This window comes from Cotesia glomerata, linkage group LG3, assembly GCF_020080835.1.
Source record: "Cotesia glomerata isolate CgM1 linkage group LG3, MPM_Cglom_v2.3, whole genome shotgun sequence".
NCBI lineage: Eukaryota > Metazoa > Arthropoda > Insecta > Hymenoptera > Braconidae > Cotesia > Cotesia glomerata.
Genome location: NC_058160.1, coordinates 28,065,479 through 28,093,125, shown reverse-complemented (window position 1 = coordinate 28,093,125; position 27,647 = coordinate 28,065,479). Strand labels below are relative to the sequence as shown.

Sequence of the window (27,647 nt, the reverse complement as noted above, 5' to 3'; positions counted from 1 at the left end):
ATTACTGTTAGCTTTGTAATTAATTAAATGATTTATTCAGCTTTAAACTATTTTATTAAATAATTGGTGACCTATTCTTCGGGGTCTTGTTAACTCCGGCCGTTCTCAGTCTTGTCTTCTAAGAAATTATACAAGTTGCTAATCAAATTACTTCCAGCGAAAACAATTGTATAAATATTTAATTGTTTCGATTTTTTTGTTTTGCAGAAGTTTATTTTGGAGTATATGAATATCTATAGAAATATTTATAAAAAAATAATCGAATAAAAATAAAAAAACTCAATTTTGTTCGCTCGATTTAACAATTTATTGAGAACACATATAAGTCATACTTTAATGTCGATTTATACATTAATTACAAGTTATATAATTTGTGAGTCAGAAACAGACCCGCGATATTTACGCTTTTTTTTTTATAAAAGGTTTTAATTTTGTTAAACAAATATTTTGCGCTATCACTTTTTTTAATTATTTATTGAATACTTATTCATGATAAAAAATTAACAATTTTATCTTAAGTAATTAGGAAATGACCTTGTATCTTGAGATTTATTGACATTTTTAAAGATATAAGCTCACCCCGACATTACACTCATCAAGACCTTTCATTTGAGTACCCATATAAATTTTTCATATATTTTATATATTTATGTATATTATCTATTACATATATGTATATATCAAAAATGCATATGGGTACTTAAATGAAAGCTCTTGACGAGTGTAACATCGGGATGAGTTTATATGTTTAAAAACGTGAATTTTTAAGAAATGATATTGAATCTTGTCATCTAATGACATTATTAAAGATATAAGCTCACCCCTACATTACACTCATCGAGACCTTTCATTTGAGTACCTACAACAATTTTTCATATATTTTATATATTTATTTATATTACATATATGTATATATCAAAAATATATCAAAAATGCATGTGGGTACTCAAATAAAAGCTTTTGATGAGTGTAACATCGGGATGAGCTTATATCTTTAAAAACATCAATAGTTAAGAAATGACATTGAATCTTGTCATCTAATGACATTTTTAAAGATATAAGCTCATCCTCACATTACACTCATTGTGACCTTTCATTTGAGTACCCACATCAATTTTTCATATATTTCATATATTTATTTATATATTTCATATATGTATATATGAAAAATATATCAAAAATGCATGTGGGTACTCAAATGAAAGCTTTTGATGAGTGTAACATCGGGACGAGCTTATATCTTTAAAAACATCAATAGTTAAGAAATGACATTGAATCTGATTATCTAATGACATTTTTAAAGATATAAGCTCATTCTCACATTACACTCATTGAGACTTTTCATTTGAGTACCCGCATCAATTTTTCATATATTTTATATATTTAGATATATTACATATATGTATATATGAAAAACATATCAAAAATGCATGTGGGTACTCAAATGAAAGCTCTTGATGAGTGTAACATCGGGATGAGCTCATATCTTTAAAAAAGTAAATATTTATGAAAGTACAGTGCAATTCAACAAAAGTCATTATTTAATACAGCAAATTTTTATTTAATTATAGTTCACAAGTCACGGCAGTTACAAAGTGACTGCCAGGTCGCTAGTTGGAGTTGAAATTTTTTCAATTAAAAACAAAAAAAAATTTCCTCGCGTAAATACAATTTATTTTCATACAAATGATGTTGAGTTGTTTTTCAAAGAAGGTGAATGTACTTGGAAAATAATTCAAGAGTTTAAAATAAATAATAGCATAAAACGTACTAAAAATGTTTTTTTTTTAATTTTTTTTATTACGAAAAAAAATGTATTTACAGTAGTACGTACATTCTATCTTAAAAACTAATTAATATTACACAAGTGTCCGTAATAAATTTATTTTTCTTCAAGTATGTATAATTATTTATAGTCTTAAGTTTATAAACCGTCTTACGAGCATTGGCAATAAATAAGTACAATACATCGAGAGTTTTTAGATAAAATAAACCGTAAAAAATTATACTGATTGATTCAGTCTGCGTTTATAAATAAATTGACATATTTTAAACATTTTATTATAATAATTTACTAAATATTAATAGTATAAATTTCAACCACACCAAACAGATGTTTCAAATTAAAAATATATACTCAGTCGTAGTTTTCAGACCTATATAAAAAATACTATATTATTTATTTAATCTCTGATTATACTGCGCTATGTCTAGTTTTATTTATATTCCAATTCATTATCTCTAAAAAACGAGAAATAGTCTCAAGAAGGCTTGCCAAAATAATATTTTTTTTATTTACAATCATCCTTATTGACTGGAATGGTACTTCCCTATTTTCTTTTTTATGTATATATTTATATATATATTTATATTACACAAGTCTTTCTTTTATTTGTGTTTATCCCCAGCATTATTTTGATAATCGAATGGCTCTTCATCACCATCTAAAAAAAAATTATCATTTTAAGTAACTGGTTTTCTTTTACTATAACATAACATCAGAATAAATAAATAAAGAAATAAATAAATAAACTATATTAAATAATTTTTAACCTTCTTCTTCCTCTTCCTCTTCTTCGCCTTCCTCTAAATTAATATCACTGTTTTTTTGTTGTGGTTCTTTATAATAATCACCATTATCATACTGCTCGTTATCACCTTGCTGTATCGCTACGTCATGCCTGAAAAAAATTATCTATATTATTAAGAGAATAAGAAAAATTTTGTATCCAGGATAATCATATGATAAAATCGGTTTTTTTTAGTGAAATTTAGTGTCATTGCTAAGGTCTTGACTTTAGTATGAAAAATATATCAAAAATACATGTGGGTACTCAAATGAAAGCTCTTGATGAGTGTATCATCGAGATGAGCTTATATTTTTAAAAAAGTCAATAGTTAAGAAATTACATTGAATCTTGTCATCTAATGACATTTTTAAAGATATAAGCTCACTCCGACATTACACTCATCGAGACCTTTCATTTGAGTACCCACATCAATTTTTCATATATTTATATATTATATATATGAAAAATATATCAAAAATGCATGTGGGTACTCAAATGAAAGCTCTTGATGAATGTAACATCAGGATGAGCTTATATCTTTAAAAACGTAAATAGTTAAGAAATTACATTGAATCTTGTCATCTAATGACATTTTTAAAGATATAAGCTCACTCCGACATTACACTCATCGAGACCTTTCATTTGAGTACCCACATCAATTTTTCATATATTTTATATATTTAGATATATTACATATATGTATATATGAAAAATATATCAAAAATGCATGTGGGTACTCAAATGAAAGCTCTTGATGAATGTAACATCAGGATGAGCTTATATCTTTAAAAACGTAAATAGTTAAGAAATTACATTGAATCTTGTCATCTAATGACATTTTTAAAGATATTAGCTCACTCCGACATTACACTCATCGAGACCTTTCATTTGAGTACCCACATCAATTTTTCATATATTTTATATATCTATATATATTACATATATGTATATATAAAAAATATATCAAAAATGCACGTGGGTACTCAAATGAAAGCTCTTGATGAGTGTAACATCAGAATGAGCTTATATCTTCAAAAACGTCAATAGTTAAGAAATGACATTGAATCTTGTCATCTAATGATATTTTTAAAGATATAAGCTCACTCCGACATTACACTCATCGAGACCTTTCATTTGAGTACCCACATCAATTTTTCATATATTTTATATATTTATATATATTACATATATGTATATATGAAAAATATATCAAAAATGCATGTGGGTACTCAAATGAAAGCTCTTGATGAGTGTAACATCGGGATGAGCTTATATCTTTAAAAACGTCAATATTTAAGAAAGTACAGTGCGATTTAACAAAAGTCATTATTTAATAAAGTAAAATTTTATTTATAGTTCACAAGTCATAGCAGTCACATAGTGACTGCAAGGTTGCTAGTTACTATAAATTAGATAAAACTTTTAAAAAATTTAATTGAATTTAAAAAAAAAAAAATTTTATGTATACATAATTTTAACTTACTCAGGAAGCTTTCTCAGATGATTAGGTTCGTCTCCAATTTCCTGAACACCAGGCTTAACTCTATACCAAGGAGGATTTTCTTGTCTCCCGAGGATTTGATCAGCTACGTGCTTGTCAACATCGTGCTCAATATTCCCGGGTGCCTCTTCTGAATTTTTTGTTTGTCTGACACCATTGTGGTTGTTGTGAATACTATTACGGTTTAAATTATTATTCCCGTCAATATTTAAATTGTTATTGCTTTTTTTGTTGTCCTCGCTCAGCGAAATTCGATTGAGATTTATTTTTTTAAGTTCTTCGGTATCAACTTTTTGATCAACTAACTTTGGTATTGGCAGAACGCCAACGGGCAATTTTCCACGTGAAGCTGATTTAACAGGCGCCACGACAGCATTTCGGAGTAATTTATCGGAAGATACTATTGAGGAAGAATTTGTACTTGATTTTGTATAACTTCCTACAGTTGATTCTTTCGCTACGTTAACAACTAAATTTATCTGTAATAAAACAAAAAATATTTTTATGTAGTTTTATAAAATATATCTAATTTTTTTTTTTATTTATCTATTATCGGGAATAATATTTTACTTTACTTACACAAAAAAAATTAACAGGCTTTTAAAATAGCATGCGTAGAAATAAGTATTGTAATTTTTCATTCAACCACTTATGATACAAAAGATTGAAAACTATTTTGATTTCACTCAAGAAGAAAGCTAACTAGCAATAAATAATAATAATAATAATAAATAAAATTAATTAGCGATACATAAAATAGGAGGTGCAAAAACAAAACGCAAGCAAGTAAAAATAATAACAGTTTTATTAATTATTTAATTTAAGTAACACAGAAGAAAGTACAGGCACATTTAAAAGGCAATGTACATACTAAGTACACTCTAATTGCACTATCATACTCAATTTTTTTTTTTTTTATAACTAATACTAAACCTTGTCTTAAATAAAATTAAAAGAGCAAAAAGAAATGTCCAAATAAGAGTCAAAAAATAAAAAAAATTAACATGAGTATAAAGAATATAATATTCAACTTAATTAATAATTTGAAAAAATAATTAAACTAAGTAAATGCAGATATGATTCAAAGATTTAAATCATTTTGTGAAGTATCGTAAAATACTATGGCTAAGAAAAATAATTTGTTGGAATATAAATTTTAATTATTAATATTTTAATATACTAATTCAAATAAATTCATTTAAATTAATTAAATTTTACTACGCCATCCCAACTAATTATTTTTTCGACTGTAAATATTTATTTACAATAAATCTAATTAGTCTAGTTTAATATAAACTAAAATTGCAAACAGACCGTGTAATTTAAATACTTTAAAAATAAATTTTGAGATCACATTAAGTAATAACTTTTTGTGAATATTTGTTCTATAATTATTAATTATTTAAAGTAAATAAATCAATTCACTAAGATTAATTAAAGTAGCGGGCTCTGAATATTTCGCTGGTTTTCATCAACAGGTTTATCAATAGCTTGTGGTTTTAAAAACGGTATCATGTTATTCTGAGTCGACGATGATTTACCATTATTATTATTATAATTATTATTCATTTCATTTGGCATCGGCAACACCGGATTATTGTCATTATTATCATTATTGTCATTGTTATGATCGTCGATTTTTTCACGATTTAATTTAACTTGCTCGCCATTAACATCTTTGTCATTGTTATTTTTTCTTTTTACAACATAAGGTAACGGTAGTGATTTTTGTTCGTTGTCGCGCTCAATATCATTAGCGCCAGCAGGCACGATCATACCGTTCTTTTGAATAAATCCTATATTGTTGATATTCTGATCTTTGTCATCCTGATTATTCTCAAGAGAATTATCAATTGGTTGATGATTGCGTGGCGCTTGGATAGGTTGAGGATTATCACCGTCGTTGTTACTCGGTTGACTTACCTGTTGGGGTGAAGGGGCCGATTGCTGCTGAGCCAGTCTCTTTTTGGGTTCTTTTTCAACGCTGGGTTGCCCGACTGACTCGACAGCTTTGTTGTCTCCTTTTTCAACTGCAGTAGCTGCTGATTTGCAGGACGCCTAAAAATCAAACATTAATTAATTAACCAATACTCTTGAGCTTTATTATTAAGAGAATAAGAAAATACTCTAGATACATAATTGAGAAATGACCTTGTATCTTGTGAACTATTGACATTTTTAAAGATATAAGCTCATCCCGATGTTACACTCATTGAGACCTTCCATTTGACTACCCACATCAATTTTTCATATATTTTATATATTTATATATATTACATATATGTATATATGATAGATATATCAAAAATGCATGTGGGTATTCAAATAAAAGCTTTTGATGATTGTAACATCGGGATGAGCTTATATGTTTCAAATCGTCAATAGTTAAGAAATGACATTGAATCTTGTCATCTTATGACATTTTTAAAGATATAAGCTTACCCTCACATTACACTCATTGAGACTTTTCATTTGAGTACCCACATCAATTTTTCATATATTTTATATATTTATATATATATATTACATATATGTATATACGAAAAATATATCAAAAATGCATGTGGGTACTCAAATAAAAGCTCTTGATGAGTGTAACATCGGGATGAGCTTATATCTTTAAAAACGTCAATAGTTAAGAAATGACATTGAATCTTGTCATCTAATGATATTTTTAAAGATATAAGCTCACCCTCATATTACACTCATTGAGACCTTTCATTCAAGTACCCACATCAATTTTTTATATATTTTATATATTTATACATATTATATATATATGTATATATGAAAAATATACTAAAAATGCACGTGGATACTCAAATGAAAGCTCTTGATGAGTGTAACATCGGGATGAGCTTATTATATCTTAAAAAACGTCAATAGTTAAGAAAGTACAGTGCAATTTAACAAAATTCATTATCTAACACAACAAAATTTTATTTATTCAAAGTTCACAAGTCACGGCAGTCTCAAAGTGACTGCAAGGTTGCTAGTACTTATTAATTAAAAATAAAAAATTTACCTTGGAATCCTCTAGCTCCCGCTGCAATTGAAATACTTCTTTGCGCAAGTGTTCAATAGTACTGTCAGTATTCCCGTTGCTTTTCATCAACTCGTTATAATTTTTCTCGATTTTAGTCTTCTCAGTCTCAAGCTCCATGTACTTGTTCTTCAGATGTTCCATAGATTGTTCCTTGTCCTCCTGGGCTTTCTTTATTTGGCTCCTCAGCATCTGCAGCGTCGTCTCAAGCTGGCTTCTCTCCTCCAACGCTTGCTTATGCACTTTCTCGCACTCGTCACGCAGATCTTGATGCTCGGTCTTCAGAAGTTTATGCTCCTGCTGCAGAGAATTAAATCTCTGCAAAGCTTCAATACTGTCTTTATCTCTTAGAGATTTCTCGCGATTGGCACGTTCTTGGAGATCATGTTTCGCAGCTGCGTTCGAATTTTTTTCTTCAGTCAAAGATTTTTCTAATCTTTCTTTGTACTCGAATATTACTGAAAAAAAAAAAAAAAAAAAATCATTAATTTCTTATTTAAAAAAAAATCTTAAAAATCCACCATCGATTTATGACTTTGACTTTAATTTTTAAATTAAAAATAAAACACTTATAGACTTTATTTTGTCTTCGGATTAAAATTAATGGAGCAGAAAATATTTACCTTGAAGTTGAGCGGCTAAAGCTTCCTGCTGGTGTGTACACTGTACATGTAATTCTCTAAGCCTCGTCATTTCAGTGGTAGCGGCGCGGTATAAAAATACTAAAAGAAAAACAACAATTGCACAGCCTCCATAGACAGCTAGACGGCCGCCGCGGCCTCTTCCGAGCCGGGAGCCGGTCATGGCTGAAAATAAATAAATAAATAAAATAAATATTCATTATTCAGTAAAAAAAGAAAATTAACAAGTTGATAAAAATAAAATTCAATAGATTGTTAAAAATAATTAGATAATTTAAATTGAATAGAATTTTAAGTTGATAAAGATCTATGCAGTACATCAATTTAAAATTTATCAACCGTGTTATGATGTTAGGATTAACACGTGGCAACTTCCGCGTGTTTTTGTTTCATTGTTTTGAATTTATTCACTTTATTCACAAGCATGGTTATTTTGTTTCACATGACCCACATTTGAGACCATAACATTTTCTTCACCAGTATCTGTATTATAAATATAAATATGTATGTATACTTCTACACAATACCTGTGTAGTAGTTAGTACCCGTACAGTAATACTGATGTTGATGTATAATGTAGAAAATATACTTGTAAGTGAAAGTCTGTAAGATTTATTAATATTTTTAATTTTTATTTTTTTGTCGGTCTTAAATAAAATTAAAAAATTATTAAAAAAAATTATTAAAAATTAACAGGTAAAAAAAAATAAATTTTTTACTTGCTAAAAAACTTGTTGACAAAAACTTACCTTAAAAAAAAATATAATTTGACGTTAAGTTTCAACTCTTGGTCATCGTTGAGCGATCGAGTAAATAAACTGTTTGCTATAAATTACTTTTTTATACTCAATAATATTTACAATAATAATATACGGCTTGCTAGCACATTGGTTGGTAGATTTATGACACAATAAGTCGTTTAATTGCTTTAATAACACATCCGTTTGACAATAGAACCAGACACGGAGTATATGCTGGAGCGTAAATACTCTTCTCTTCCCCGGACTCCAGGTTAGAAACAGACAGAAGACACTAGACACATACTGACAACTGTCACGTCATATGGCGGCTATGTGGAGTAAGGTAAAGCCGAGAAGTCATGTTTACTGTGTTTTATTTATTTTTTATTCCGCTAGATGGCGATACTTTTAAAAAGTCGGTAATGATGAATTTGAACCTTCCAGTTTTTGGCAAGCAATTTTATTCAGTGTTGAATTATAACCTCAATCAATAGTCTATTGATATTGGTTAATTTTACATAATCGCGAAGAACAACAATGAGTTTTATTAAGGGTCATATTGACCAATTAGTTAGATTGGGAAAAATTATTAAACAAAATGGTGTAAATCCTTTGAAAGTCCTCGGAACACTATACAGGTATTTTTTATAAAAATTATTATTGATTCATATTTTTTATCGCTGCCTTGTCACTCTCCAACTTATTTACTTTTTTGTAATGGTGAATCTAACAGACAATGTATAGAATTTTTTTTGACAATTAAATAATTTTAACAAAAACTTTTTAGAAATTTCAAAAAATTTCAAAAAATTTTTCTTTGCTAATAATTTATTTTTTGACTCTTAAATTAGCAGACATTTTAACTTTACTTGGATTTTGTAAAACAAATAAATTGTTTACAAAAAATTATATGACACTGAAGATGAAAGACATTAGAAATGTTTTTAGAATTTTTTAGCAATGAAATAATTATGAAAAAAATTTAATTAAAAATTTCCAAATGTGAAAATTAACAAAAAATTCCTGGTGAAAATTTTTAAAAGCATTTTTTTATTGTTATTGATTTGTTATAGAAATTTAAAAAAATGACAGTTGTCAGCTAAATTCAGTACCATAAAAATTATTAATAAAAAATTTGCATTTCCAATTTTTAACAAGTTTTACATGTGGAAATTTTTTTAAAATTTTTTTATTGCTGTAATTTGTTAGTTATAAAAATCTAAAAAATTATTAAATGTTTCTTAATTTTAAGATCATTAAATAAAACCAAAAAATGGTTAAATTTCTGCTTAAAGTTTATACTTTTTTTTTTTAATTAACTTTATTTATTTGTTATTTATCATCAATGATATCTTAAATCCTTATTATTTACTAATAAATAATTATGTTTCCAGAACCGATGATTTGAAATTTGGTAAACATATGGGTACTGACAAATATGGCAATCGTTATTACCAAAATGACTTTTACTTCTACGGTAAATATTTTAATTTTTAAACAAATACTAAGGGCCAGTTTTTCAACCCGAGATAAAATTTTATTCGATTCTAATATATATCTATATATTTCATGTATATAGATATACTGGCAACAATAATTTTATCCTGGATAAAATTTTATCTCGGATTGAAAAACTGGCCCTAAGATTTCAGACATTTTATCATTTTTTTTTGTCTATGTACTTATAAGTAATAAATAATTTTTTAAAACTCCGAAATGTCTGATTTTTTCACTAAAATTGAAATCACCTGATAATTTTAAATTATCTCGATTAAAATTTCTAATAACAAATTATCTATTTAAAAAAAAATAGGAAGAAATCGTTGGGTAATTTATGCCGATCACGTTCATATGGATTACGACGCATCTCAAGTCCCACCAGAATGGTTCGGATGGTTGCATTACAAAACAGACTTGCTGCCACACGAAGACCCAGCAAGAGTCCAGCGCCGATGGATGATCGACCACAAAGAGAATATGTCGGGTACTAAGGAAGCTTACATGCCCTACAGTACCACCAAGCCAAAAGTAGAGCCATGGAAGCCTCCACAAAATTAATTCGTGCTCAAAAAGTTATTTATAAAGTCCTGAGCGTGTAGCAATTATCCAGTGTGTTTTTTGCTAGAAAAAAGTTTATTTAAATGAAATTAGATGTAAATAAAAGTTCTTCATGGAGTTTATTATCTTAATTATTAATCAAGCAGCACTAACAAGTTATTTAAATCTCCAGTTTATAAATAAGTACATTGGTAAGCTTTCTTAGAATGTAGAAAATTAAGTAAAAAAATTATCGTATAAATCGTTAGACCCGCAAGTATTTTTAGTTACTTATTTAATTAATCTTCGTAAGACTTTTTCTTGCAATAATCTTCCTCGGAAAGGTAACCTGGTAAATGGTTGTGGTCTTTAACTCCAGTTGGCATGAATCTTTCAGAGATTACTGCGCACTTGCCACGACAACCGCGGTGCTGTTCAGCACAGCGATAGTGCGATCGGTTCAATACTTCTGACCGGGATGTTAAATTATATACGAACCCTTCGTAAACTAATTGCGGACGTCCTCGGGCAGATAATCTGTATGTCACTGGTCCAATATCTAATTTAAAATAAATTTTAATTTATCAATACCTTGCCAAGGATTTTGGAAACATATTTAAAGTTTTGAATTTTATCTTAAAATTAATCAATAATTTTATATCAAAAATTTTTTTAAAAATTAATTCAACTAAGTGTTGAATTTTATTTTTAAATTAATCAATAATTTTAATTTATCAAAACTTGGCCAAGAATTTTGGAAACATATCTAGAAAAGTTATTAATTTTATTTTAAAATTAATTAACCAATAATTTTATATCAAAAAAATTTTTTTTTAATTAATTCAACTAAGTAATAAGATTTAATTAAATTACTTGGTTCTGCAGAGTTATCAAGTGTGTCATCAGCCAGTAGGTCTTCATTTGAATCCTCACCCTCTTTGATTACATCAGTAGCTTCACCTAAAAAATATTTAATTAAAATTACAAAACAAACACTGATTATTAAAACTCACCATTATTTATTCCACTGGAATGATCTACAGAATTATCGACATTATTTTCATCTTGATCTTTATCAGGATCTGTTTTTAAAGGACTTTTTAATAACCCCTGCGACCTCTTGACTTTTTTACTGGGTTGAGTTGAATCTTGCGCTCTTTTTTTGCTTCTTTCTTTAGGTTTCACACTCTTAGCTTCACTCTCCGGGTTATCGTAACCATTAATCGGAAATTCGTCCGAGTGCTACAAAGAAGAAGAAATAAAGTGACTTTCTAATTTAAAAATTAAATATAAAGAAAATACAAAAAAAAAAAATACGAACTGTTACATCGTTATTAAATGTAAGACCTTTGACTTTAAGAATTTCAGCGACTGTTAAAAAATTCTCGAGTTCTTCCTGCTTGACATTAACTTCTCCTTGGTACATAAAATTTATCAGCGCTTCAATATAATTGTATTTAATATCTTTGAGTATTATGACTGGGTGCTTACACGGGTTTGCCTGAAAATAATTATTCTTTTGTTAAATTGGACTGTACTTTCTTAACTATTGACTTTTTTGAAGATATAAGCTCATGCCGATGTTACACTTATCAAGAGCTTTCATTTAAGTACCCACATGCATTTTTGATATATTTTTCATATATACATATATGTAATATATATAAATATATAAAATATATGAAAAATTGATGTGGGTATTCAAATGAAAGGTCTCGATAAGTGGAATGTCGGGATGAGCTTATATCTTTAAGAATGTTAATAGTTCACAAGATATTTGTTTAATTTCACTGAACTATCTTAATTATTGACTTTTTTAAAGATATAAGCTCATCTCGATGATACACTCATCGAGAGCTTTCATTTGAGTACCCACATGCATTTTTGATATATTTTTCATATATACATATATGTAATATATATAAATATATAAAATATATGAAAAATTGATGTGGGTACTTAAATGAAAGGTCTTGATGAGTGTAATGTGAGGGTTAGCTTATATCTTTGAAAATATCATTAGATGATATGTAATTTCTTAACAGTTGACATTTTTAAAGATGTAAGCTCATCGCGATGTTACACTCATCGAGAGCTTTCATTTGAGTACCCACATGCAGTTTTGATATATTTTTCATATATACATATATGTAATATATATAAATATATAAAAGATATGAAAAATTGATGTGGGTACTTAAATGAAAGGTCTTGATGAGTGTAATGTGAGGGTTAGCTTATATCTTTGAAAATATCATTAGATGATATGTAATTTCTTAACAGTTGACATTTTTAAAGATGTAAGCTCATCGCGATGTTACACTCATCGAGAGCTTTCATTTGAGTACCCACATGCAATTTTGATATATTTTTCATATATACATATATGTAATATATAAAATATATGAAAAATTGATGTGGGTACTCAAATGAAAGGTCTCGATGAGTGTACTGTGAGGGTTTGCTTATATCTTTGAAAATATCATTAGATGATATGTAATTTCTTAACAGTTGACATTTTTAAAGATGTAAGCTCATCGCGATGTTACACTCATCGAGAGCTTTCATTTGAGTACCCACATGCAGTTTTGATATATTTTTCATATATACATATATGTAATATATATAAATATATAAAAGATATGAAAAATTGATGTGGGTACTCAAATGAAAGGTCTCGATGAGTGTACTGTCGGGATGAGCTTATATCGTAAAAAATGTCAATAGTTCCAAAGATACAAGGTCATTTCTTAATTATTTATCTAAAGATAGAGCATTTTCGAATGCAGCCTAAATACTTATCATAATAAATTAACTATTGATGAGAATGATCGAAAAAAACCAATTTTTTTTCATTAAAAAACCGATTTTATCATATAACTATCCTGGAGACAAAATTTTTCTTATTCTGTTAATAATAAAGATGATAAAATATAAAAAAATTACCTTAAATATTTCATGGAAGTACGGACTACATACAGATAAAATAAGTTTGTGTGCCTGTAACAGTCGGCCTTCAACAGCCAGAGTAACGTCAACCAGGTCTTTGTTACTTAAGTGCGCCGAAAAACCGTCGGATAAATTATTAGAAAAATTATTCCAGCGCAATGCGAATTCTTCTGAAGTAACATCATCCATCAGAGCCATTGTTTGGAGTTATTATTAGCAATTATGAGGATTGGGAATTTCTTTAATTTACTTTAAATTACTACTCCAATAAAATAAAAAATGTCACCCAATAAAAAGAGTATCTGGTATTACTTATACTTATAATGAAGTAGAATTACTGAAGACAAATATTAAAATATCTCGTACGTGATAAAAATTTGAACAAATTCAACAATCAACAGTTATGACAGACCATGACATCAATCCTATCCTGGAATCATCATCTACAATCTAAAAAGTATCCAGTATCTTCACATATATCTACAAATATATACACATATTATATACATATACATCTTCTTACTATACATAAACATAAGTACTTATATACAAATACTTACAAGTACCATGTGGGAAATGAAACGCAGTAAATAATGTCATGTTTTTTTGGTTTATTTGTTTACTTTTTTTTTTTCTACATTTTAGAGGTTAGTTTTTTTTAACTAGCGTTGATGGCGCTTCTTTTTTTTTTTTTTTTATATTACTTATTGTTTTTTTTATGTGATTGAAAAGATAAATAAAGTAAAAAAAAAAACAATTTTTTTTTATTATTGTGAAAAATTTTTCTTTAGAAAAAAAAAATTGTCTTATTTAAAAAATTTTTTTTAATAATTTTATAAAATTTAAAAAATTTTAAATGATAAAAATTTATTAAAAAAAAATTACAATATATATAAATTAATTTTAATGAAAAAATTATTTAAACTTTAACGTGATAACGTGTTGATAATGAAAATAATAAAAAAAATTAATTTTTTTTTTTAATAATAATAATTACTATCGACTACTCGTGGTTGATATCCAACGCCCTCTGTAAGAGTTCATTTGGTCTCGATTCCAGTGTGTGGAGTGTGGAGAGGAATTTAGCGATAAACTAAACGCTTATAATATTAAATAAATATTTATCTAAAAATGTGTCAATTATCAAAGAATGATTATTAATTATAAGCTAAATAATTATCTGGATAAAAAACAAGTGAACTTTCGTACATAGTGTGTAATTGAGGTTTTTTTAACTGGAAGTGTGCTAGGGCGGCGTGAAAACGCAGGTATATATTGCGATCAATAAATTATTGGGATTAAAATTCTACATTTAAATTTATAAATAATCGCTGGATAATATATAAATAAATATGAATATGATATGATATAATATAATATAATAAATTACTGACACCCACGCTAATTGATGATTATCACGGACCGTAAATTTATTTTTGTTTAATAGAAAAAAAAAAAAAAAGTTTTACATTTACTTTTGGAGATTTAAAAATATATTTCGTAACCTAGTCCGTTAATTCATGGTCAGCCTATTTTTATTATTAATTTTATGTCACTGTCTGCAATTAAGTTTATAAATTTTACTTGAAATTTATTATGTGAATTTTAATATTTAGTGAAAGACATTAAACAATTTTTTATTAATTAAATTGGAGCTAAAAAAATTTTTTAAAAATTGTTTTTTAAATTTTCTATATGTGGAATTTTTTCAAAATTTTTTTTGTTACTAATTTTTTAATAAAAAAAATTGTCAGATGTCCACTTACTTTTTTTTCATCAATATTTAATTAATTTATCATTAAAGTGTCGTGTTATATTTGTTTAAAGTTAACAACAATAAATACAAACATTAAGAATTAAATGATTGAATTGTTTATGAAAAATGTTTATAATGTTTACGTGTTTTCAAGGTGAATAATTATGGAAGAGTAGATCCAACTCATGGCTAAAAGTACTGGCATTGAAAAGAGGCAAGGAAGTTTGAATAAGCGAGTGTGGTCATGTTCGCATCAGCAGCTGCTAAAACATCAACAATCAACTCATAATTATTATCTATCTGGCGCTCATACTGGTGGAAACGTGATACAACCGAGTCTACTTTTCAAAAGGAAAAAATATATCGAGTACAGAGATACTTGTGCTAAAGCTATTTCTGTTTTGCAAAAAAATATTTTTAGGTAACTTATTTATTTATTTATTTTTTTTGTTATATTTAGTTTTATAAATTATGTTTATAAATTCTCGGGGGTTTTAGAATTCTTGAAGAGTGTTTGCATACTGATCTTTACATAATACACCAGGCCACTGCTCTAGAGATTAACAGTTGTATCTTCAGTGCAAGAGCTCCAAATTTGTACAATCATCTGAGAGATAAATATTTTAAAAATGATAGTGCTCCTTTTGAATGCAACCTTGATTCTTCAGAAATTTTTCATCAAATCAATGGCTTTGTGAGGTAATCATTATTATTAACAAAAGTTACTTATTGATTAATATTAGAGTCAATTGTAGAAAATTAAATTTTTAATTTAAATCGAAAGAAAAAGTATTTATTTACAAGCAGGGTCCACCCTATTTTTGGCCATATCTTGGTGATTAATTAATATTTTTTAATTTTTTTTATTCAGCTTGTTTTTACGGCGCATTTATGGTAAAAAAAGTCGTGAAAGAAAAAAATAAAGATTTTGATAACTTTTTTACCTTCAAAAGTTGGCAAAAATTTTGGCTCATAATTTTGGATAAAATTTATATTTTATCTTTTTTTGATATTTTTAATATATATATTTTTTTTAAAAGTACATAAAAAAAGAACAATATAAAAAAAAAAGGTTGATTATCATAATTTTCTAAAAAATTTATAAATTTTTTTAAAAATTGTGATAATAAACTTTTTTTTATATATTTTAAAAAAAAAAATATATCAATAAAATCAAATAGAAATTTCGTTCAAAAAAATTTTTTTTTCAAAAATTCTACTTGGTAAATTATTGATTAATTTTAAAGTAAAATTAAAAACTTCGGTAATTATTTACAAGTGGGGTGCAACCTATTTTTAGCCATATCTAGGTGAAAAATTAACATTTTTTATTTTTTTTTTTATTCTGCTTGTTTTTACGGTGAATTTATGATAAAAAATGTCGTGAAACAAAATAAAGATTTCGATAGATTTTTGCCTTCAAAAGTTGAAAAAAATTTTGGCTCATGTTTTTGGATAAAATTTCTATTTTATCTAGTTTAATATTTTTAATATATCGAAGGTCTAATTAGCAATTTGTCTAACTATTTGATGTAGCAATAGTCCAATTTTAAATTATTTGAATGATTCAAACCAAAATATTATACTTTTATTACATATTAAAGATATTAAATGGTTTTTTAAAGTGATAATAAATTTTGAACTAATTGTTTTTTTCGTACAAATGCAAGATTCTCTAAAATGGAGTTAGACAATTTGCTAATTTTAGCGTCGATATTTTTTTTTTTTTTTTTTTTTTGAAAAGTACATAAAAAAGGAACAATTTAAAAAAAAAGTTGAATATCACAATTTTCTAAAAAATTTATAAATTTTTTTGAAAATTTCTAAAATTGTGATGATCAATTTTTTTTTTATTGTTAATTTTTTTATGTATTTAAAAAAAGTACCAATAAAATCTAATAGAAATTTCTTTAAAAAAAAATGAAAATTAAAGACCCCATTTGTAAATATTTACCAAAGAAAATTATCAACAACTTTTAAAAAATTTTAAATACTCAATACTTTAAAAGCGAAAACAATTAAGGCTTCAATTATCAATGAATTTATGCGTAAAGTTTTAAAGCAGATAAATAATTAAATTTAAATATTAATATTTCTGATGATATAATACTAAAAATAGCCGATTAGTTCCAGTTTGTTAAAAGGAAAAGTTTATTAAATTTTAATATACACCCGGTTATATTTAGAGTAGTATTTTTGAATGCGTCTATTAAGCTGATGAAACCCTCGGAGATGAAACTTTAAATGAAAAAAAAAAAAAAAAAATATTATTTTAAAAATCTAATTTAAGATTTAAGATAGTATTTAAGTAATAAATAAATTATTTGCAGACTTTTATACTGCAACTTGGATATAACAGAACAGGAGCAGCGTTTAGTAGAGTATATTTTATACATTGAAGATAGAGTACTACCGTTAAATGGATCAATAGAGTTAGAAAGAAGTTGTTTGGAAACAAGCTGTGATGTGGTTGATTTAACTGTAAGTAGATCAGAAATGGCTGATTCCGGGCTGGAAACCGGATCGTTCAGCCCCCATGAGAACACAGAGTCCGAAAACTCGTGTACGGACTTTGAAGAGTCACATGTTACTGATTACGTCTCGACAGACGAGGACTTGATTAGAGTGTCGTACAGTGGGGATGGAGAAAAATCATTGTCGGGTAAAAATACTAACGCGAGTCACAGCCATCTTACCGGTTGGTGCAGTAGTAGTAGTGACCGAGACCCCATAAACAACCAGAGAACTATTTTGAGCGACGTCTGTGCATGTGGCGCCAATAAACCATCAGCTCACCAGCAACTCCCGCCAGTAGCTACTGCTAATTCTTATCAAAAAAAATCCCCAAGTCCCGACACTCCCGACACTCCCGACACTCCCGACCCAGTAGAAGTTCAAGTGCCGGCTAAGCAATATCAAGTTGACGAAGTCGCTCAATATGAAAACGAAGTTTTGAACGATCCATTTTACGAATCCGATAATGAGCAAAGTGATTCTTTTGTCGTTACCGGGTCATTTGAATTTATCGAGCCCGCAAATCTTTCACCAACCGGAAACGCTATCAGACAAGAATTTTTAAATGAATCTCCGGAAGAAAAATCAAAGTCTCGTAGTATGATCGTAGAACCGTCAAATCACACTTGTTCTTCTTCATCGTTATTTTTACACGCGACAGATGATTTTAATTTTAAAAAAAATTCTACAAGTGAAAATAGTTATTACTTTATCGACGCGTCTAGTCTTAATGATGATAATGAAATAGCGAGTAATTTAACTAAAGCAGCCTCAGAAGCTTCTTCAGTTCCTGCTTCTGGAATTAGCTTACCCACGTATTTAAAAGACACTGTCTATATTCCTTCAAAGTCACACGAGCACGGATACGGCTTGGAGCTCACTAGAGGCGATAATAATTATAATAACAACAACAGAAAATCTTTCGCCGGAGGACAAGAAACAACTGCTGAGTTTCAGTGTGAATTAAAGCTCACAGAGTATCTTAACAACGATTCTCCGTCGCAGAGTCATAGAATAAGAGCCGCGGAGTTTGAAAAGTCGAGTATTATTAAACCCGTGGAAAAAGAGTCGCTGGTTGTTGAGATTAAAGAAGCCGACAGCGGGGAGAGCAATCATCCTTCTCCGTGTATTGATAATAATAAAAAAGCCCAGTGCAATAGTACTGTCAACGTTAGCGAAGTTCCTGGAGATAATGATGAAAAAGAGGACATTATTGTGATCAATGATAATATTTCTGATAACAATTCCTCGTGTGATTCTCAACCATTGTCCCTAGTACGAGGAAATACATTCGAACTCGAGTCAGGGGATGAAAAATTGTCACACTTAAGGCAAGAGTACGAACGTCGCCAGGGAAATTTAGTGTTTAAAAGTTCTATTCCTCAATATTCAGGACACAGAGTGGATGACGATCTAGCTTCGCTCAATGGAACGCCTTACTCATCTTTGTCTTCGTACTTTTCCGAACCGGGTCGTGAAAAGAACATTGATAATGCGGCAAAGATTCGGCAGAATAATAATTACTCATTTGCAGAAAATTCGAGGTCTTTTAACAGTGTTAATATTAATAATAACGACTGCGTAGATTGTCAGTTTGATGGAACAAGCAATGGACTACATCCACTGGCTAAGAGTGCGAGTGATAAATTTATAAGCGCTGGTTCTGAGACAGACGATAGTTCGATAAACGATTGCAATAGCTTGCCGACTACTTTTGATCATTTCGCGTCGAGTAGTCAATCTAGTACCATGAGGAGGACTAAGCGTGATGAAATGACCCCCATTGTCTCGGGTGGAGTCAGCAGCGCTGATTATTCTAGACCTACTGATAGTCCGTCGGTGAGGAGGAAGACGGAATCCACGCCGATTGTTTCTGGCGGTTCTGTTCTTTCTAATTTTCCTAATGAGCGAGTACGGACGGGTCGCATGTCTTCGTCGATGACGAAGACTTCATGGGTTGTTGACATGAGTAACTGCGGGAGGAATAATGTTAATAATAATAGTCCTAATGGTAATAATAATTGTAATAATAATAATAATTATGATGGTACAAAGTCAACGAATGGGTCATCACCAAGCAGCATGTCTCAAAGTTACTCATACTCGGAAAGTCCTAAAAGTTTTACGAGAAGTAAAGATAAACAGAGCAGCAGCGCGGGTTTTTTTGTTAATCTAAAAGATATTAATTGTGGAAAAGATAAACCAGGCGTTGATATAACCCTCCCAGAGACATCTAAAGACACTGGTGCAAGTACAACTAAATCTTGTGAATTTTTTATCGACTTGTCGAACGAGTCTGATAAAACACCCAAGAATAGCTGTAAAAAAGATTTATCTCCTAAAAGCAAAGCTGTTGTTGATAATGTTGAGAAAAAAAATATATTTTCAATGTTTATTGACTTGAGCGAGCCCAACTCAAATTCGGGTTTTAAAAAAAATGAAGATTCGGTTACTAGCAAAGATAAAAAATCATATAAATTGCTAAATCGCATGACTGACAGCGCCAAGAGCTCAAGCAACGAGTCCCCGAGTGAATCTTCACGATCTAAAGATAAAAAAAGTGTGTTTATGTTTATCGAGTCGGATTCTCCGGTTGTGAGGCGACGTACACTGTCAACATCAAGGTCTGCCTTGCAAAGGCACTCGTGGAATGTCGCTGATAAATCACAGAGCCCGGGCAACGGTATTGTCGCCAAAGGAACTACAGGCGAAGCTACAGGTTTTTACCGGCAGCACAAACGGGCACACAGCGTTTCTATCGAACCGCTGCCGGGCGTCGATAAATTGTTGCAAGCAAACCCGAGTGTCTCCAGTGGCTCCAGTGTCTCGCTTAATCAATTGGAACGTGGCTCCTCACTTCCAGCTAAGCCGACGTCTCTTGACAAAGCTAGTGTCAGTGTCACGACTTCCTTTGAGGGCTACGACAACGGGATCCGCGACACTCCGCCCAATTCTCACGTGGAGATCATCAATGATTCGTTAAGAGGATGCGTGAGGCGGCAAGAGTACAAAGATCTGATGCGCAGCAGCATGTGTTCAAGCGCGGGTGCTTCGGTGGACCCGAAGATCTTTGACGACGACCAGTCGGAGGTGTCCCAGTCTCAGTCTGTCTGGGACAAAACCGGGACTGAGAGCACCACTGGGACTGAAGGACACACCAGGAAGAGCGAGACCTTTGACATCAGCAGTGGCAGCGCCAGTGGACCCTCTCCCGGGAGTGAAAATCACGAGTTTGAACTGGGAGAGTTTAGGACCGGGTCTGCTGGCTTGAATGATAGGAGGCAGGCTGAAGTGCCTAGTAAAATAGCGGAGACTCACAAGTCTTTGACGGAAACTATTAAGAAGATCGAGTGCGAGTTTAACAAGCCGGAGTACTGCGAGCCGGTTAAAAAGTCTGATAAAGAAGCTGGATCAGGATTCGTTCGTTTGTCAGATTTAGACAAAGTTCCTCCTAAAGCTTCTGAAGCTTCTGACGTAGAAGCGCGCAATATAGATATCAATATGCCTTACAGAATGTGCAGCAGCATTCCGGAGATGTCTTGGGTAGAGAGCAAGCTAGCTATTAACCGGACCAACGGGCCATGCCAAGTCCGTACTTTGTCTTCGAGGAAATTCACGTCAATAATGAGCACCTCGCTGCCTGCTAAGCACAAATCACCGATAGAGGAGTTTGCTAATGAGTATGAGGTCGAGGGAATTGTTTCAGAGTCGGATTTAAGCAGCATGCAAAGCAGCATGGGCCGCTCTGGAGCAGACGTTAGCACTGAGGAGACGGAAACTTCTAGCTTTGCGAATACTAAACCCTATAATAGACTCGGGGAAGATCTTCTGAGGATGTTCTTGGAAGAAATAAATCCAGATGTGACAATAGACGTCAGCGGGAGACGGATAAGAGCGCACAAGTGTATTTTAAGTTCTAGGTGCCAGTACTTCGCTGCTATTCTCAGCGGTGGTTGGATTGAAAGCGCGGGTAATGTTATATCACTGCAAGGGTACTCTTACAGCTCCGTTCACTTTGCGTTGTGTCATATTTATAGTGGGGAGAGCAACATACCGGACTCGATAAGTATTGTAGAGCTTGCCACGCTTGCGGATATGCTTTGTTTGGAAGGTCTTAAGGAAGTTATTGGTTATACTATCAAAGTTAAGTACTGTCATTTATTCCACAAGCCTTGTCAAATTTGCGCCGTGGGAGTTTTGGAGTGTCTGCCCCTTGCGGCAGCCTACGGGCTGGATGAAGTGTATAGAAAGTCTCTCAGGTGGATCACTAGGCACTTTGTTCGTATCTGGCCTTGTAAAGCCTTCGCGGCTCTGCCTAGAGAACTTATTGATAAGTGTTATCATCAGCACATTGTTCATATGTCGGCGGATAATATTTTACAGACTATTATGGACTGCGATAAGCTCCTGGCGACTTTGCCGAATGTCAGGTGGGCGGAACCGGTCTTTAGGATGGTTTCTAATCTTTTGGAGACGGCGCTTAAATTTTTGTCGGAAAATTTTGCAAGTGTGCTGAGCAATGAGAGCTTCCAGGCTCTGGGGCGGGATCTTACTTGGAATATCAGTCGGTTGGAAGACAGTGTTCTTACTGCTGCTGATAGGTTACCTCCGGATCAAGCTTGCAAGAGTTATGCTAAGCTCGCGAAAATGATGGCGGCTGTTAAGACTGATGAGGCGATTACTAAACCGCCGTGGGGAGCGCTGTTTGTTGACTTTTTGGGAAAAATTCAAGGAAGAGTGGAAAAGTGTTTGGTCAAGGAAGCTTCAAGGGCATCCAGAACTACTACTTGGATGAAAATGGACCTTGAATTGAGACGCAGAATCCAGGAGCTTGCTTGTCTTGTTATTTTGCCGCATGAGTCACTCAAACGACCTTCCAGACACTCCAATTTTCTTAAGGTTGGTAATTTTTTTTTGCTTTTGTTTTATTGAGTTTGATGATTTTTTTTTTTGTTTCTTAGGATTCTAAGACTCCACCGAGCAGAACATCTGCTAGCAGAAGTTTGGACCTGAGGCGAGTTAAAATGACGATGACTGAAGCTAATAAAACAGCGGCCAAGCCGACAGTTGTTGCACAAACGAGAAAGATATTGCCGAAGCCTAAGAGCGATCCTTTGGAACGTAAAATGCAGGACAGCAAATTGCTGGCTGCTGAATCTACCATTCGACCTAAATCTTGGCCGAATAAATTGGAGGTAGTTATATTGTTTGTATTAAATAATAAGTATATTATTAAAACTATATATTATTAAGAGAATAAGCAAAATTTTGAGGACATTGTAATAATTAAGAAATGACCCTGTATCTCGTGAACTATTGACATTTTTTAAGATATAAGCTCATCTTGATGTTACACTCATCGAGACCTTTCATTTAAGTACCCACATCAATTTTTCATATATTTTGTATATTTATATATATTACATATATGTATATATGAAAAATATATCAAAAATGCATGTGGGTACTCAAATAAAAGCTCTTGATGAGTGTAACATCGGGATGAGCTTATATCTTTAAAAACGTCAATAGTTAAGAAATGACATTGAATCTTGTCAACTAATGATATTTTTAATGATATAAGCTCATCTTGATGTTACACTCATCGAGACCTTTCATTTAAGTACCCACATCAATTTTTCATATATTTTGTATATTTATATATATTACATATATGTATATATGAAAAATATATCAAAAATGCATGTGAGTACTTAAATGAAAGCTCTTGATGAGTGTAACATCGGGATGAGCTTATATCTTTAAAAACATCAATAGTTAAGAAATGACATTGAATCTTGTCAACTAATGATATTTTTAATGATATAAGCTCATTCCGATATTACCCTCATTGAGACCTTTCATTTAAGTACCCACATCAATTTTTCATATATTTTGTATATTTATATATATTACATATATATGAAAAATATATCAAAAATGCATGTGGGTACTCAAATGAAAGCTCTTGATGAGTCTATCATCGGGATGAGCTTATATCTTTAAAAACGTCAATGTTTAAGACAGTACAGTGCAATTTAACAAAAGTTACTATTTAATAAAGAAAAATTTTATTTATTTATAGTTCACAAGTCACGACAAATAGTGACTGCAAGGTTGCTAGTTTTATATTAATTAATTAAAATTTTTTTTTAGGTGAAATCGAGGTACTTGGAACCAAGAAACAAATCCGTTTCAAAAGACACTGCTCAACAGTTACCAGAACGTGTAACTGTTCAGCAAAGACGTAAAATAATGATCTCATCATCGGATTCCTCACGAACATCAAGTCCAGCGATGAAACGCGCTGTAGAGAAAAAACCAATCACCAAATTAAAAGCAGCTGTTAAAAAAGACATGAGAGCTGTTTCATCCGACAGTTTGACAGACACAAGCGCTAAGCCGTCAGCGAAGCGTGACAACACCAGTAAAAGTTGTGGGATTACCAGACCCGAATCTCCGTCACTTGAACCTAAAGACGCTGAGATCGGGCTTTCCGCTGATTCGTTAGCAGACTCTAAAAAAAAGCCACTGACTGTCAAGAAAATCGAAAAAATGGACACTTCGATGTCTGCGGACAGTTTGATGACCGAAGTTACCGCAACTCCCAAGTCCGTAGTGTCCAACAAAGTTTCTCCTACCCTCGGAAGACCCACTGCTAAAAGCCTGGCCATGGAGCGCGCTAAAAAGTCATCACCACCCGTTCAACACAAGAGCCCGCTCGGAGTCACCAGAAGACCCGTCAGATCCGTCGAAAGCTCAACAGCCGCAAGCCGGAATCGCGTTGCTGCTATCAATGCTTACCACGGGTCTCCTAATTTACGCAGAAACCTCCTGGATGCTGCTAAGACTCCTGAAGTCTTGGTTCCCAGTAAATTAGTCAACGGAACTGCGTCGAAAGTTAATACTCGGCAGAGTCTGCCTTCCACGAGCACTCCTCCAGCTTCTAAGCGGGAGAAAAAAGACTCGAATCCTTCCAGCAGCGACAGTCCCAGCAAAAGATCTCCTAAATCAAATAGTAGTGGTGGTGGTATTGGTAATAGAGTTACTCGTAATTCACAGGCTGCTAAAACAACTAAAACAGATGTCAAAGGCACTGAGGAAAAAAATAAATTAAAGTGCCATAATGTTGATGCTTTAAAACAACTCACTGTTGGATCTAGATCCGGTACATTTTTAAAAGACGAACCTACAATACTCAAAAAGTCAGACATGAAAACAACACAAGTAACATCTTAATCTTAATTAATAAAATTTATTTATCTTTTTCCACTAATTGCTTAACATCTTAAGAGGGTCCTCTGGTCTGACATGACGTCCTGATTTTTGAGCATTTTTTGGGATTTTTTTGTAAAGACCAATGAAGAGATAGAACTTTGACCTTTTTACCATTTATTTATACATATTTCAAGAGTATAAGTTAAATTTTTAGCTTAAAACATTCAGTAGAGTTAAAGTTATAGGGTGACACGACAAAATCTCCCCGGAAAAAAATCTCCTCTCTAAAAACTAATTTTAAATTATAATATTGTTATCCCTGACAGTTGTGATGGTCTATTTCGTATAAATATACACAAAAACTATGATAAAAGGGCACAAAGAGATTTTGAAGCGTATTTTGTCGGGGAGATTTTGTCATGGAACCATCTGAAAAAAAAACCCGGCGAAGTTTTGTTCCGTATACTTAAATACGGGGAGTGTACTAAAATAAAAAAAAAAATTTTCAAAATTTTTTTTTTTTTGATCAAAAAGTTGAAAAAAAAAATGAAATTCGGACTTTTTTGTTCCGAAGTCTGTCAAAAATCCAGTTTTCAAATTTTTTTTTGAACTGTCTACTCTTAAAATATGTATAAATAAATGGTAAAAAATTCAAAGTTCTATCTCTTCATTGGTCTTAACAAAAAAATTCCAAAAAAATGCTCAAAAATCAGAGCGTTAGACCAGAGGACCTCTTTAAAAGCGTAGAAAAATAATTGAGTGAGATCTGCATGACTATATTAATTAAGATTTTATTCATTTAAATTTAATTATTAATTAAAATAAAAAATATATAAATCGCGATATTATTCGTGTAAAGTGATATTAATTCCATCAGAGGAATAAATAATATTTAAACAAAGTATAATTGTTCTGTAAATCGTATATTGAGTACTGGGTACGGATAAGAGTGATTTGCAGTCTATTTAAACTTATAAGAAGAATATGAATAGAAGCATTTATTGTATGTATTGTATTGTATTATGAAAAAAGTGTGCTATGAATTTGTTTATAAATTATAATTATAATTATTCACTTAAGCTGCGTAGAATTTTGCAAGAACAAATAATCTAATTAATTAAATTTAAAATTAGTCACCCGATTTTTTAAATTTATTAGTTTGAATAATTATAATAATATATTCGTGCTCTGTAGTTATATTTATTCTTGAACTTTCACGCTTTTTTTTATTTCAAATAATTTATTTATTTGGGATATGAAAGTTTTGAGAATAAATCTAGAGAAAAATTCACTAAAAAAAAATTGTTTATATTTTTTTGGATTGATAAATTTAATCATATATACGATTAATCTAATTGAAATTTTTCTCGGAAATAATTATATAGATTATATTAACTATATCTACATATTAGGAATATATATTTAATATTATTATTATAATTATTATCATTATTGATTATTAATTATTATTATAAATAATGGCCAGTTTGTTGATAATAGTTGATAAGTAAATTCTCTCCACTTGTTAATGTGAACAAAAAGAGCCATATCATAAAATATTAAAGGGAAAATACGTGTAGAAGGCCGTTTTCATGCTGATTTTAATTAATTTTTTTAAGGTATAAAAAATTAATATTACTTATTGAAACTATCAGGTTATTTTATACATATATTTATGGGTATTTTTTCACATTAAACAAAAATATAACTTGAAAAATAGCGGAGATATCTTCTGATACACATCGTAGGATGTCATCTGACTTAACAGTTGATCTGCAGAATGGAAGCCCCAATTTTTATCTGAAATCAATGGCTCAGAAAAATTACTTTTTTTATATATGTATCTTCTATATAAACCTTAATTCCAAAACAAAAATTTCATTTTTTAGAGGGCTGTGAAATTAAGTCGTGATTTTTTACAATTTTTTCATATATCGTTTATTAAAAAAAAAAATAGTTTCAATAAAAATATCGCTTATCATGGAAGTTCATATTCAGCGTAATTGTATAAAAAAAAAGTAATTTTTCTGTCATTAATTTCAGATTAAAATTGTGGCTTCCATAGTGCTCACCAATTTTAAGTTATATTGTCGTAAAATATGAAAAAAATATAAATGTATGTATAAAATAACCTGATAATTTCAATAAATAACATTAATTTTCATACCGTAAAAAAATAAATAAAAAATCAGCATAAAAGCGTCTTTCTACACGTATTTTTCCCTTAACTTACTCGGTTAAAAATATTTTTTTCACAATTGTTGCCATCAAATTTCATTCTCATATAATTAAGATACCTATATATTGATATATTTTTTGTTAACTCAATCATTTATTTTGTATTTATTTTTTTGTATTTTTTTTTAGGGCTCGAACAATAAAAGACGTTGGTTTAATGTATATTTATACTTTGCCAATCGCAGTATTTAAAAAAAAAAATATAAATAATGATAATGATAATAATAATACATCATGCGGGCATGTTTCTTAGGATTGGCAGTTTTCCAATAAATATTTAGCAAACAGTTGATAATTTAAATTTAAATTAGTTAAAAAATATTAAAATAATTAAATATAAAAGAGTGAATGATTTATCATTGATGTATCCCATTAAATATGTATGTAGTTCTTATATTTATTTAATTACTGATTAATGAATTTATATATTTTTTGCAATG

At 30.3% G+C, this 27,647-nt stretch overlaps 4 protein-coding genes across 8 annotated transcripts; 2 read left to right on the top strand and 2 right to left on the bottom strand.

Moving 5' to 3' along the window:
• Nucleotides 1-1,855: 1,855 nt before the first annotated feature.
• LOC123261651 (Golgi integral membrane protein 4-like) lies at nt 1,856-8,832 on the bottom strand. Of its 3 annotated transcripts, XM_044723352.1 has the most exons (8): nt 8,505-8,832; nt 8,283-8,358; nt 7,738-7,920; nt 7,097-7,572; nt 5,995-6,129; nt 4,054-4,550; nt 2,554-2,681; nt 1,857-2,444 (listed from the first exon to the last, which is right to left on the bottom strand). In XM_044723352.1, exons 3-8 carry the CDS (start codon nt 7,916-7,918, stop codon nt 2,389-2,391), a joined length of 1,473 nt encoding a protein of 490 aa, XP_044579287.1. In that variant the 5' UTR covers nt 7,919-7,920; nt 8,283-8,358; nt 8,505-8,832; the 3' UTR covers nt 1,857-2,388. The 3 variants fall into 3 exon arrangements, with proteins under 3 accessions (XP_044579288.1, XP_044579287.1, XP_044579286.1); XM_044723353.1 differs by lacking the exons at nt 8,283-8,358; nt 8,505-8,832 and adding an exon at nt 8,095-8,206 and having other exon boundaries at nt 1,856-2,444; XM_044723351.1 differs by lacking the exon at nt 8,283-8,358.
• Nucleotides 8,833-8,959: 127 nt separating this feature from the next.
• LOC123261655 (probable NADH dehydrogenase [ubiquinone] 1 alpha subcomplex subunit 12) lies at nt 8,960-10,670 on the top strand. Its single transcript, XM_044723358.1, has 3 exons — nt 8,960-9,133; nt 9,890-9,972; nt 10,309-10,670. Exons 1-3 carry the CDS (start codon nt 9,033-9,035, stop codon nt 10,551-10,553), a joined length of 429 nt encoding a protein of 142 aa, XP_044579293.1. The 5' UTR covers nt 8,960-9,032; the 3' UTR covers nt 10,554-10,670.
• On the bottom strand, nt 10,654-14,188 carry LOC123261653 (protein tramtrack, beta isoform-like). Of its 2 annotated transcripts, XM_044723355.1 has the most exons (7): nt 14,042-14,188; nt 13,894-13,961; nt 13,479-13,783; nt 11,854-12,033; nt 11,546-11,774; nt 11,406-11,492; nt 10,654-11,091 (listed from the first exon to the last, which is right to left on the bottom strand). In XM_044723355.1, exons 3-7 carry the CDS (start codon nt 13,677-13,679, stop codon nt 10,832-10,834), a joined length of 957 nt encoding a protein of 318 aa, XP_044579290.1. In that variant the 5' UTR covers nt 13,680-13,783; nt 13,894-13,961; nt 14,042-14,188; the 3' UTR covers nt 10,654-10,831. The 2 variants fall into 2 exon arrangements, with proteins under 2 accessions (XP_044579290.1, XP_044579289.1); XM_044723354.1 differs by having other exon boundaries at nt 13,479-13,961; nt 14,032-14,166.
• A 316-nt stretch (nt 14,189-14,504) lies between these two features.
• On the top strand, nt 14,505-26,198 carry LOC123261649. 2 transcript variants are annotated; one of them, XM_044723347.1, is made up of 6 exons: nt 14,505-14,749; nt 15,392-15,658; nt 15,736-15,936; nt 17,568-22,650; nt 22,713-22,946; nt 23,908-26,198. In XM_044723347.1, the coding sequence occupies exons 2-6, from the start codon at nt 15,423-15,425 to the stop codon at nt 24,988-24,990; spliced, it is 6,837 nt and encodes a 2,278-aa protein (XP_044579282.1). In that variant the 5' UTR covers nt 14,505-14,749; nt 15,392-15,422; the 3' UTR covers nt 24,991-26,198. The 2 variants fall into 2 exon arrangements, with proteins under 2 accessions (XP_044579282.1, XP_044579283.1); XM_044723348.1 differs by lacking the exon at nt 14,505-14,749 and adding an exon at nt 14,983-15,004.
• The last annotated feature ends 1,449 nt before the right edge of the window (nt 26,199-27,647 follow it).